We start from the raw sequence: 14337 nt of genomic DNA on the forward strand, positions 1-14337 counted from the left end.
ATTAACTTTTGATCCTTTGATGTTTACTGAACATAGTTAAAGAAATTTATTACTCTGAAAATGATTAGATTGATAATATATGTATTAAATATACCTTTAGTATTTGAAAGGATTATAATATAATATGCATTTTTTTTTTAAATTAACCTTTGGTACAAAAAACTTTTTTTTCAAATAAAATTTTGGTATCAATTTTAATTTGCTAAATTGTAAACATAAAGTGGAAATGTTATTGATAAAGTTCAGAGCAGCACTCTGTGAAGGAATTAAAAAAAGAATGTTACTTATATTTTCCTATTTCAATCAGACAGAATTTACAAGCAATCTTTTAACATGTTCATTGTCACAAAGCTTTATTAAGTTTAGGATAAATCTAGATATTTTTTTGTGAAATGTAGTCATTTGATTAATAGATGAGATCCTGTGGATGAATGAATTAAGTCAAATTTGGTTGTTACAAGAGTTGTTTTTTTAAATTAACACATATGCTAACATCTAAATCAATTTTGTTTTAATATTTGAATTTATAATATGATATCATAATTTTTTTTAAATGAGTAGGAGTGTTTTCAAACAGCCAAAAATAAATCAATATATAATTGAAAAACCCTTTTACTGCTAATTTTAAAATTGTCTCAAAAATCCCCAACACAGGTAAAATTTGACACCAGGGGGTATTTCACTGTGTATTAAATCACTTCCTGTGTATGGGATTAGGAGACATATGACCACAGGTAGACTGCTAGCCCCCAAGGCATTCACACCTGTACAAAATAAGCCCCTCCTTCACCTGGAATTTACCACCCGGTTAAAAAATCTCTGCCTTTAAAAAATCATTAAAATTTACAAGAGCAATATAAAATCTTGTTTCTTTTTAATCAATATGGGTAAACCCCCATTGTTTCCAATTTAGTGGTCGGTGCGAAGAGATTCGAATCGAACGAAAATTAAAAATTTCGATGTGACCACATCCCTCGAACAAAATAAGATAACGCTCTATTTGTTCATTTTTTAATTTCTTTTTAATGGCATAAACTTTATTTTGTTCAAAGGGTGTGGCCACAGCAAAAATTTGAACCAAAGACGAAAAAAGCTAAATTTTGATAAAAAGTGGCAACGTGCACGTGTTTAGACGTTTTCTGCACAAATATGACATCATCAAATGGAAATTTTGGCGTAAACTATTGTCGTTTGATGCCTAAGAATAATATTTCCGTGAATAATTTTTTTCTTCCTCTCACTTTTATTTTCCTAAAATTATTAGGCCGATTTTGCCCATTCGTGAATTTAGCTCTTTCTTCAACTCAAAGAAGTTTTGATTTTCTCGGTCGGTTATGAAATGTTCAATTCCAAGACAATTCATTAACCAATATAAACATATACTCAATATTTGCAATTTTTGTAATATATATGGTGTTCAAAATGTTTCACAGTAAAATATACACAATGATACTATTCTTTTTACTCTTAATGTTTGTTCACATACAAAATAAATTAAGACATTACCAAAACTCATGCTTACTAACAATTTCTACCAAGGGTATAGCGGCACGCACCTTCCTCTAGCCTCAATTGTGAAATGACATGAATCTAAACCTATATGACTAATTTTGTTCACAGAAAAAATGAAGGAAAGAGTAACTAGTATTGATTCATTAATGAAACTGATAATAGTTAAAATATATTTAATACTGCAAATCACGATTAAAGGATTAGCAGAATCTAGACCTTTTGTCGAAACTTATGTTTACAAACAATTAAGCATGGCGGCACACGCGCCCGATCTGAAGGTCTTATCATGCAATCAATATTTAAAATGACATGAATCTACGATGTATTTGATGATTTCTTTCAGCCCTAGAGAAACAGTTTGTCAAATATTAATAAAATTTGCTAATTATTGAAGAATACTAGCCAAGCCAACTTTCTTCCTCAGTTCAATATGTCGTCTTCCTATGAAGTCAACAGCTGCAGGCTATCGGCAGTAGTTCGAATATATTCATGCGCATCAATTTTGAGTCAAAGAGCTTCTGTATCGGATGAGGACAATTTATGAATAACGGGTTAACTGTAAATTTTTTATCAAAATCTATGGGAAGTTAAAACTTCAAAGAAAGACATACTAAGCCCTTCAGAGTTGCTGATCCTGTGAAAGCAGAATAAAGAAATAAAAGAAAGCGAAATATAACAAAGGAAATTATACAAAAAAAAAAAACAACAAACAATTATTTGAAATAAGTGTCAAGTGATATAAAAAGGTCTTTAGCGAGTGGGTATTGGATTATGCTGTGTGAAATTCTTGACGCTATCTTTTGACGTTACACTGCCGATGTATAAAAAATGATTTTTGAATGAAGATTTTCGTAACATCGTATGGAATAAAAGTTTTACATATCAGCAAATCCTAAATGTCGGATCTACGAAGTAGATACAAGGTCACGGATAGAAATTTATATAAAGCACTACAAATGACCAACGACACGAACAATAAAAATTGTCAAATTTTCGGGACGCCCTGTCCCTTCCTCAGGACAAAGAAAAAAGTTAAAAAATCATAAGAACAAAGGAAAAAGAGAAATAAAAAAACAGCTAGCACTACTACTAAACTACTAAACACTATATATTTACATACTTAGTTACATGTTGATTTGGAAATTTTTTAAGAACACTATTAAAGAAAGAATCCGGACCGCAATGAGATGCGTTCAGTCTATTGGGTATACCCGGGTGAAGTGCGATTTACATAATTGGACGAATTAATTATGCTAATTGATTACAACAATCAGTTAATCGTACATTGTTTCATTCTCTCAAAATGGCGTAACTATACTTGACAAAGAAAATTAATATAGAAGGGGCATTTTAACATATGAATTATGATCTATTATGATCTATTATGATCTGTTATAAATTTTAATTTGAAATGATTTAGGACTAATTATCGGTAGAAAATAATTAATAATTAGTTAACAAAGGCGTAAGCAATACATAGTTATGTGGGTTGTTCGAGAGTTGGTGACGCAAATTAACTGTAGAGTTTACACTAAATTGAGAGAATAAACTTGTTTGGTATCATCAGGAATCGGGTCTAGTTTACGTTCATTCTGGTGAAGTCATTCAGTTTGTTAATACCATTGGGACGGAATGGCTTCAATCTGTGCATCCAGAACTCTTCTTTGCTTTTTCTCTGAGCGTATATACATCTTGGGATATGGTCAATCACCACTACGGTCATGTCCTTCCATTTGTGACCCTCAATGTAGAAATGTTCCCCAAAGGGTTCATTAAGTATTTTGGTCCTAATGGTCCTAATGGTCGAACGGTGGTTATTGATTCTGCTGCGGAGATCTCCTGTTTCACCAATATACTGTTTGAAGCAAACTTTGCAACTGATGAGACGAATGCAGTTGTCAGTATGACAGGACAAATTACCTAGTATTTTGTAGCTGCGGCCTGTAACAAGGCTGTTAAAACTGTCTGTGTCAGTGCTGTGCTTACAAAGAAATTCTGACACAGACAGTTTTAACATTTACATGTTAATGGCTAACAGTGTTCCAGCTAGGGGAAAATAGAGGGGCGCTGCACCCCTCCCTTAAATCAGTGCGCCCCTCTGCCCACAACAGGCGCCCCTGTGACCCTTGTGAGTGACCAATATCATTCTGACTGTCCTTATAACTCATTAGGATAATTAGTGTGTTCCAAGCCAGATTACCTGAGGCTAATCAACACTTCACACCTTCTGCCATAGACGATTACGTAATGAACTCGCACTACGGTACCTATATACTGTACACACTTTCAATTACAGGTGATTAGGTAATTAATTTGATCATTTGACAGCCTGAATAAGGATTAAAGGATGAAATATACTTGGAGAATGACCATGCTATCTGTTTTTAATCTAAAACTAGAGTCATGTCCTATAGCGTTCTAAGAACAAATCAGAAAGTGAAAGTAGCATGAACAATGACCTTCAATATTCTAAATATAAATTGTAGAACTTAAAAAAAAATATGTAAGAAAATGTTTTTTATGACTAAAAAAATATTGTAATTATATATTTAATATTAAATAGTTAGCCAATTACATTTAATTCAGAAATAACTACTTTTTGTACATGTAGATCTTCATGTACTGTAACATTAAATGTGAGACACCAGATAGTTTACATGAATTATTATATGTTCTACATTCTATTTCTAATCAAGAATAGAAAATGATTGTCTATGGGAGAAAAGTCACATTTATCCTAATTAAGATTACCCTTCAATTAGAATTTATATATTGAATATTGTTACATATACTAGCTATAAAGTTAAATATCAATAAGGTTAAACAAATAAATCATATTCAAAGGAATTATATATTCATTATAAGGGTGAAGAAATGAGATATGCTTATATGTAGATGATTTAAGTAAAACTTGCGACAACGGTATTACTGTATGTCGCGAAAACGTGCCCTTCTATTGCACCCCTCCATTTTCAGATCCTAGCTGGAACAACCTATTACCTAACGGGGGCTTTAAAACTTGCTCTGACAGAAGATGTCTCCTGAAGACATCTTCTGTCAGAGCAAGTTTTAAAGCCCCCGTTAGGTAATGGGTTGTCCAGTCTGGTTCTTACTACCATGTCCTTTAGGTTCCTATGGCGTCTGTATGCAGCCAATGGGGGTTCCTTAAAGACCTCTGCCATTCGTTTGTTTGAATGTAGAATTGGTAGGTTCTTTTGAAGGATACCGCTTAGGTTCTTAAGGACGGGATGGTATGTGGTTACCAGATGGACCCTAACAATATTGTCTTTCTCCTTGTAGCGTAATAGGTTTTGCCTGTCATGTCCCGCCATTACTTGATCTGGGAGGCCAGTAGAGGGCCAGTAGAGGGCGTCTTGTTAATGTAGGCCGTGGTGTCCTTGAGATAGGATGGCAAATTCTCTACGTGTGGACGGAGATGTAAATCAATGAATTCAGAAATTTTCTCCGTGGGGTGTCCAATTGCGCTGACTATGGGGCAACCTTGCATGCCTTCTTTGTGTATTTTAGGAAGCATAGGGCCAATCTCCAAACGCTTTCAGGAACGCTGGGACGTTATAACAAGGAGATGTTCTAAACAATTGATGTCACTCTGTCTTTCTTGGGATATCCACAAGTTAGGACAATTGAAGAGTGAGATCAAGTCCTTAGAAGCATCCCTCAACGATATCATGTCCAAGGCCGATCTCGATGAAGCCCATAATATTATAGACACCTAAATTATGGTCCTAACAAATAAAGTCAACAAGACTCAAAGAAAGAAATTTCTCGGCGACAGTGTTCCACAGTCTAGGAACAACTGGTCAGAAGTCAGAGTTAACAAAACAAGTAAACCTCGCTCGAGACGCTTCAACCCAGATAACATGACTACGTTGGCCCAACGTTGGCTAATGGTTGGACCGTTGGCCGATGGTTGGCGTTGGGTTTACAACGTTGGCCCAATGTTGAGTCACTGTCAACATTACAATATTTTACTCAGAGGCCGAGGTTGGTTGGACACAACAGTGACACAACGTTGGGCCATTGTTGTTAGCTTGTCGCCACTAAGCTGACAGATTTTGTTGGGAGTACAACATTGGCCCAACCTTAGGCCAATGTTGGTGAGTCACGACCTTATTACAATACAGTATTTTGTATAGACAACGTTGAACCAACTTTAATAGTGAAGTCAGAATTCAGGAAATATGTGAACTGTTTGTTAAAAAATCGGACAAGAATATGGAAAAGTGAAAGAAAAAGAAATAGTAAATTATGTACATTTAATGTTACATATATACCAACCACGAGTACCTAAAACATGCATGACGATGTATCAAGTTATATAACTTTTATATTTTTTAATTTAATGTGAAACTTTAATAAAATTTTACTAGTTCTATAAAGTAAATATTTTTGAGAATAATATAACATAAATTTAAATTAACTTGCATATCTTACAAAATATAAGACGAGCAAGACGCACACTTTCTAAAGTGTTGCATTTAGTGGGCATATTCTAAGATAAGAAAGCATTTTCTGACCAAACAATTAGGCCAGGGTTTTGTGCAGCGTGAGACTGGCCAGTTTCTATGGTAATTGTGATATCTGATAGGTATGGCACGCCAAATTCACAAAAATGAGATAAACCTAGTTTCACAATTGATAAACTAGGTTTATCGACTGTAAACTATAGTTTGCAAACCGTAAACTATAGTTAACGATTCGTTAAGTATAGTTAACGATTCGTTAAGTATAGTTTTCGTCTGTAAAACTATATTTAACGGTTCTTAACTATAGTTTACGAATGATAATATACGTTTATCTGTCTGTAATAAGCATTAACAATAGATTTTGTTGATAAACATAGATTCACGTTTGTAAAATATAGTTTACAGTCGTAAACTATAGTTATGAGTTGTTAATCATAGTTTAACAAATCGTGAAACTATATTTATCAGATCGTTAACTATAGTTAACTGTTTGTAAACTATAGTTTACAAATCGTGTAACTGTATTAATCAGGTAATCTATGTTTTGCAATCGCAAATGATTGTTTTCAGTGTTCAAACTATAGTTTACAAATCGTGAAACTGTATTAATCAGGTAATCTATGTTTTGCAATCGCAAATGATTGTTTTCAGTGTTAAGTATAGTTTACGGTTGTGAAACATAGATTATCGCGTTAACTATGGTTTACGGATGTAAAATATAGATTAACGTTGTTAACTATAGTTTACAGTCCGTAAACTATAGTTTACAACCGATAAACCTAGTTTATCGACTGTGAAACTATGTTTAGCTAGGACAGGATGGTCAAATCTGCATATTTTTAGCACGCCTAACATTTTAATCTCGGATGTTTCCTTCAGCAGAACGTTGAAGATTTTATGTTAAAAAGAGAGCTTTGGAATGTGTATTCTTTAATGTGGATTAATTTTTATAGCTATGTCCAGACATTTCACATATGGATCGAAATGTAAGTACTATATTTACCTCTCAAATAACGTATTTCAGATTTTAGAACACATAATGCAAAGTTTGTTTCATGCGATCTTTATCCTTTTCTAAGTTTGCTTTAGTTTTAAATTATAAATGTAACTAGATCAGTCGCTAATCACTGTATCCTTTCTGTATAAAACTTATAAAATAAAATGTTTCATTGATCTATGTCAATTATTATTACCTTAATCAAAATCTAATCTGTAAATTTAATTTTTGAATATCTTTGATTTTTTGTCTGGGTCACTTTCGTTTCATAAATTTCTCTTATATTTCTACCATTAAGAAAACAAATTTTGGAATTGTTACTTTGTGTTTCACATGTTTCAGAGAGATCAAATCTCTTATGATTAAAGTTCTCATTTTATTTAATTAGTGGGAAAAAACTAATTGGTGAATGATGAGGAGAGTATTTGCTGCCATGTTTTAAAAAATCCATTGGAAGGCAAATAAAGATATCCAGCTTTTTCAAGGATAATGAGGATTTAAAAAGTAAGTAATAACATGTTAAATCTACAAATAATCGAATATCCTATGTAGTAATAGTTTCGAATACACATAATCAATTAAAAATACTATAATCATGCAATGGTGTAAATTAAGTACTGCTTTTTGAGATTTGCTTAATAAAATGGATTTTATTTTTTTTATTTAAAGGAGCTGTTCGGAATAACCGCTTGTGTGCCGAATCAATTTCTATGGAATTTCACTGAGTACGACCATGAAGGAAAAATAAGAACAAGCAAGACAAGAAAGAAGAAAATGCATTCAAAAATACAATGGAGGAAAGTGATTGGTTATAAACCTGTTTACAAAAAGTGTATATAAGTTAAATGAGTGGAAAACTTTTGAAATTTATTTTACTAGATACAAATTTCAATCCAAATCAGGGGCAACTTGTTTATTGTTTTAACTGTATCATAACACATTTGTTATTTTATATTTTCATTTACTTTTCTTGTATAGAAACAATAAATTTAATTACTGATAATTTATTTTGTTATAATAAATTATAAGAAGTGCAACAAGCCTTGTAAATTTATTTTAGGCAACTTGTATTAATTAAGTAGGATTGGTGGTAGTTTTTTTTTGTGATTTTTCAGACGAGCGGATTTGTTAATATACAAGTTTGTAACAATAAAATGTTTATACACATTGGGCCAATGTTGGTCCAATATATCGGGCCAACATTGGGCCAATGAGCAAATTGACATTTTGCTAACATCGGCCAACATCGGCCAACATTGGCCCAATGTCGCATTCATTTGACCAATGTTGGCGCAACGTTGGGCCAATATCTGCAGAAATAACTATCTACATTGGGCAAACGTTGGCCCAACATATCGGGCCAACATTGGGCCGATGAGCAAACTAACGTTTGGCCAATGTCATTTGCCAGCATTGGCCCAATGTAACCGATGACATTGGCTCAACGTTGGCCCAATGTTAGCATACCATCTGGGAAGCGCACTAAGACAATCGCGAGGGACGGACCAAAACAACCTCCTGACGTCTGCCCAGTGCTCAATAAATCTAGTGATCCTCTCTCCGAATCGGAGACCTCACTTCTTTCCAAGGGGCTGAATTTCTGCCCCACGCCACGTGCGGTCGACGAAAAACAAGTCAGAGAGGACACCCGAGCATTCTTCAGGAGACTTCGTTAGAAGGAGCACTTTTCTAGAAAAGACTCCGAAGTAAATTCATACGACTCTTCCAAGCCAGATTTACACAATCTAGAGGAACACAAACTCTATAGGCCTTATGAGAGCTTAAATCCTTTTGACTGTAGACCAGGACAATTCTATCTGCTTCCTAAAATACACAAAGAAAGCATGCAAGGTTGCCCCATAGTCAGCGCAATTGGACACCCCAACGGAGAAAATTTCTGAATTCATTGATTTACATTTCCGTCCACACGTAGAGAATTTGCCATCCTATCTCAAGGACACCACGGACTACATTAACAAGACGCCCTCTACTGGCCTCCCAGAACATATAATGGCGGGACACGACAGGCAAAACCTATTACGCTACAAGGAGAAAGACAATAGCGGTAGGGTCCATCTGGTAACCACACACCATCCCGTATTTAAAACCTAAGCGGTATCCTTCAAAAGAACCTACCAATTCTCCATTCAAACAAACGAATAGCAGAAGTCTTTAAGGAACCCCCATTGGCTGCATACAGACGCCCTAGGAACCTAAAAGACATGGTAGTAAGAACCAAATTGGACAACCCATTACCTAACGGGGGATTTAAAACTTGCTCTGACAGAAGATGTCTTCTTTGTAAGCACAGCACTGACACAGACAGTTTTAACAGCCCTGTTACAGGCCGCAGCTACAAAATACTACGAAAATTGTCCTGTCATACTGACAACTGCATTTATCTCATCAGTTGCAAAGTTTGCTCCAAACAGTATATTCATTTGGTGAAACAGGAGATCTCCGCAGGAGAATCAATAACCACCGTTCGTCCATTAGAACCAAAAAACTCAATGAACCCGTTGGGAAATATTTCAACCTTGAGAGTCACAAATGGGAGGACATGACAGTAGTGGTGATTGACCATAACCCAATATGGACAGACGTTCAGAGAAAAAGCAAAGAAAAGTTCTGGATGCACAGATTGAAGCCATTCCGTCCCAATGGTATTAACAAACTGAATGACTTCACCAGAATGAACGTAAACTAGACCCGATTCCTGATGATACCAAACAAGTTTATTCTCTCAATTTAGTGTAAACTCTACAGTTAATTTGCGTCACCAACTCTCGAACAACCCACATAACTATGTATTGCTTACGCCTTTGTTAATTAATTATTAATCATTTTCTACCGATAATTAGTCCTAAATCATTTCAAATTAAAATTCATAATAGATTATAATTCATATGTTCAAATTCCCCTTCTATATTATTTTTCTTTGTCAAGAATAGTAACGCCATTTTGAGAGAATGAAACAATGTACGATTTACTGATTGTCGTAATCAATTAGCATAATTAATTCGTTCAATTATGTAAATCGCACTTCACCCGAGTATACCCGATAGACTGGACGCATTTCATAGCGGTTGGGATTTTTTCTTTAATAGTGTTCTTAAAGATTTCCAAATCAACATGTAACTAAGTATGTAAATATATAGTGTTTAGTAGTTAAGTAGTTGTGCTAGTTGTTTTTTATTTCTCTTTTTCCTTTGTTCTTATGACTTTTTAACTTTTTGAGGAAGGGACAGGGCGTCCCGAAAATTTGACAATTTTTATCGTTCGTGTCGTTGGTCATTTTTAGTGCTTTATGTATATATATATATATATATATATATATATATATATATATATATATATATATATATATGTGTGTGTGTGTGTGTGTGTGTGTGTGTGTGTGTGTGTGTGTGTGTGTGTGTGTGTGTGTGTGTGTGTGTGTGTGTATGTTATACATGTTATTTTGAGCTTATTTCAAATTTCTTGAAAGAAATTTAAAAAATACGATTGAAATCGACCACGAAATCTTCAAGCAACCCTCGTTGTAGAGGTGAAGCCAGGCCCCATGTTTGTATTCTAATAGTTACTTTTGCCTTTACACAATGCAAGGTATAAACGACTTCACATATGAAAGGACAAGATAGGGTAAAACCAGTATCCCCCCCGCCGTCATAAAACGAGTATTGGTTCTAAGATATAGAAAATACAGTCTTCACATAAAACAAATCAAAAGGAGGCAACTATTTATCTCTCTCTGTTTTGCGTTACTCCTCTAAATGTTACAGGTCCAAGGGAAAGATTTGCAAGACCAAGCTATTGAAGAAAAGTCTTGTCTATTTTCTAATGATACCTTTTTTTTTTAATTTGTATGTCGTAGGACTATACAATAACACTTTAAAGAATAATAAAATCCTAATTGTACTAGCTAAGGAAATTCATGAAACAACATTGTAAATGCGTCCAATGATTTTATTAATTAGGGTGATGATAACTGGTAAGCAATAACAAACGATGATGTATGACATTGAAACTGACGTTGAAGGACAACTAACGTAGAAAGTATTACCATGGATAGATATAATGTATGGTTACAAATGATGCTGACGTGGAAATGTGACATTAACGTTTAAGTACAAAAAATACAAACGAAAAATACTATAAATACAAGATAGTTCAAGTAAGTTACACATGATGTACTACATGTCTTAGAAAATAAAAAAAAAAGAAAAAAAAAATGAAATACAAATTTTCTATAAAATCTTTAAAGTTTAGACAAAATGATATGATCAGCATTCAAATGTATGCAGATGTACGCGTGTACAGTGATGAAATGACCGATTTACTTCATATATGCGTAATGTATATATCATTTTCCTTAAGAATTGTTTTGAATACATGTATTAGAATGTAAGGATATATAAGCAGTCTAAACAAAATTTGATCATGTGTTGTAGATTTTGAACTCCCAAATGCAAAATATGCTGTCATAATCAAGCGAGGATCTCTGCAAATGTATAAATCAATTTGGAATATTATATTCGTTGAAACCGCTTTTCATGACACTGTAAAGTCATATAAACAAGGCGGGTTTAAGTCCTTACTCAGCTCCAGGGAATCTCATCAAAATAAGTGTATGAGGTAGGAGAAGCGGAGATTGAAACACAATGACGTTGTCAGACGTCATGAAACTAAACAGCAACAGCGCCGGTTGATCATATAATGTCTTTTTTTATAATAATTTGGAAAACGTTGAACGTATCAAGCTAAAAAATTCAACATTTCTTTATTTGTTGTTGTCTTACACCTGTATGTTCCATATAAATTTTTCAAAGCACAGACTACATATTACTAAGTTTAAAGCCTAGCTCAGTCCGCTTAATTTTTTGCTAATTCCTCGTATCTATACCAGATATATATATATATATATATATATATATATATATATATATATATATATATAAATATATATATAAAGCACAAATTACAACAACTCTTAAACTAATATAACTGCCCTAAGTGAAGGAATATTAATATAGAAAGCACAGAGAAATTCACTTTTACAAGGATACTCACTTCCGCCCCAGCCCGGGGTTGAACTCGCGACCTACGGAATCTGTCTCCTAGCAGTATAGGAACAGCGCGTTAGACCGCTCGGCTATCTAGGCAAGTTAAAAAACTTGCTTTCGATGCCGATGGAATTCTCACAACGCTGCCCTACACTACACGGTCATTGAGAATGGAAGTGAGATACAGATATACAGATATATATATATATATATATATATATATATATATATATATATATATATATATATATATATATATATATATATATATATATATATTATGTATTTCATCTATATATCGGTCGCTGATTCTGAAGCAATAGTCAAATTTCGTCAGTTTTTGAAATAAAAGCAAGAAGGCATATTTAAATTCCCGAATTGTAAACCTTTTTTAAATCAATCCAAATCTTTGGACATAATGTGTTAATGAAGTATGACTTTGGATACTGGTCACAAAAACTGGTTTACTAGGTTTGTGAAACAGATTTGAATGCGTTTCTCTTAAGAAGAGTAATGTTACATATTACAGATTGTATAATTGAGCTGTCATCATTTAGAGAAGCGTTTACTTTATTCAAGAAAATTATTCCTCCTACACGGATTTCTAGGCAAGTCAAACTTTTGAGAGGTACTGTGTTTTGTCGATTAGTTCATAAATTTGAGGAATTGCTAGACTTTAAAATGTTAAAAATAGAATTTTTTGGCACAGTTTGGTTCATTCTTCTCCTTTCACATATACAGTTAGGTAAATTTCAATAAAATACAGCGTCCAGTCTAAAGAGCAAAAATTACATACTTGCGCACTTGTATCTCAAATACTTTAAGGAGTGTAGCGGAGGCATAATTCAATGAGAAATGGATGAAAACATAGAAAATCTTCTTAAAATAAAGATAAAGATGTTTCTCATTTTTTGTATTTGAGGTAAAATAAGTATTAAATGAAAGTATATATATCAATGATTAAGTGCATGCAAAAATCAAAGTAAGATATTTAATTTGTTGTCAGTTTACGGGGAGTCGTATGACACATCGTACTTTTACATGAGTTACCTCAAAATGTTCTCAGAATCTTTCTTTTTCAAGTTTCCTACGAATACAGTTGCCAGCAGAATATGAACTTCCAACGTTGTTAGGATTTGTTTATTTACTGTATTTCACATCTCAAATATTTTCTGTTCCTTTCTGAGCGTTCAAAAGCAAAATCATTCGTACTTCGTGAATATATTTCTGAATCGTAAGGGATCTTCACCACTTCAGATCTTGTTTTGTATAATTCCTGGCTGCTAGTTTTTAACTGTTTTCCACTTTGAGGTTTTTCATTCATATATTCGTTAAATCGATCTTTTTCTTTATTCACTAATTCGTTTATCTCTGATTTCATTATACTTTCGTAATGTACATTACTTGATCTCTCATTCAGTGTTTTACCATGTTCAATAAATTCCTCTACAACTGGCTGTTGGCTAGATCGAAATGTAGCAGATAATGGATAATTGCCACAATTATCACATTGGTTTATGTTAGCGCCATGATTGGTCAGTTTCTTCACAACTGTCAAATGCCCTGATTGTGAAGCAACATATAGTGGCGACCTACCATATTTATTACATTGATTAATGTCAGCGCCACAATTGATTAGTTTTTCAACAACATTTAGATGCCCTGATTGTGAAGCAACAAATAATGGGAACTCGCCAAATTTAGCACATTGATTGATACAAGCGCCATGACTGATCAGTTTCTCCACAACAGTCAAATGCCCTGATTGTGAAGCAGCAATCAGTGGCGACCTGTTATATTCATTACATTGGTTTATGTCAGCGCCATGATTGATCAGTTTCTCCACAACAGTCAAATGCCCTGATTGTGAAGCAGAAGCTAGTGGCGAGTCGCCGAACATATGGCATTGGTTTATGTTAGCGCCATGACTGATCAGTTTCTCCACAACAGTCAAATTCCCTGATTGTGAAGCAGCAATCAGTGGCGACCTGTTACATTCATTACATTGGTTTATGTCAGCGCCATGATTGATCAGTTTCTCCACAACCGTCAAATGCCCTGATTGTGAAGCAGAAGTCAGTGGCGAGTCGCCGTACACATTGCATTGGTTTATGCTAGCGCCATGATTGATTAGTTTCTCCACAACAGTCAAATGCCCTGATTGTGAAGCAGCAATCAGTGGCGAGTCGCCAAATTCTATACACTGGTTTATGTCAGCACCATGATTGATCAGTTTCTCCACAACAGTCAAATAACCTGATCGTGAAGCAGCAAGCAG

General features: G+C 34.0%; 1 protein-coding gene across 1 annotated transcript; it reads right to left on the reverse strand.

The window, feature by feature from the left end:
* Positions 1–13203: 13203 nt before the first annotated feature.
* On the reverse strand, positions 13204–14262 carry LOC134267152 (ankyrin repeat domain-containing protein 50-like; the record flags this gene model as incomplete). The annotated part of the gene is made up of 1 exon (XM_062749377.1): positions 13204–14262. A coding segment is annotated over one exon (1059 nt), but the record flags the coding sequence as incomplete, so codon positions are not given.
* Between the last annotated feature and the right edge of the window lie 75 nt (positions 14263–14337).

This window comes from Saccostrea cucullata, unplaced genomic scaffold, assembly GCF_032062105.1.
Source record: "Saccostrea cucullata isolate Sc308-1 unplaced genomic scaffold, CSIRO_AGI_Scuc_v1 ctg15334, whole genome shotgun sequence".
Taxonomy (NCBI): Eukaryota; Metazoa; Mollusca; class Bivalvia; order Ostreida; family Ostreidae; genus Saccostrea; species Saccostrea cuccullata.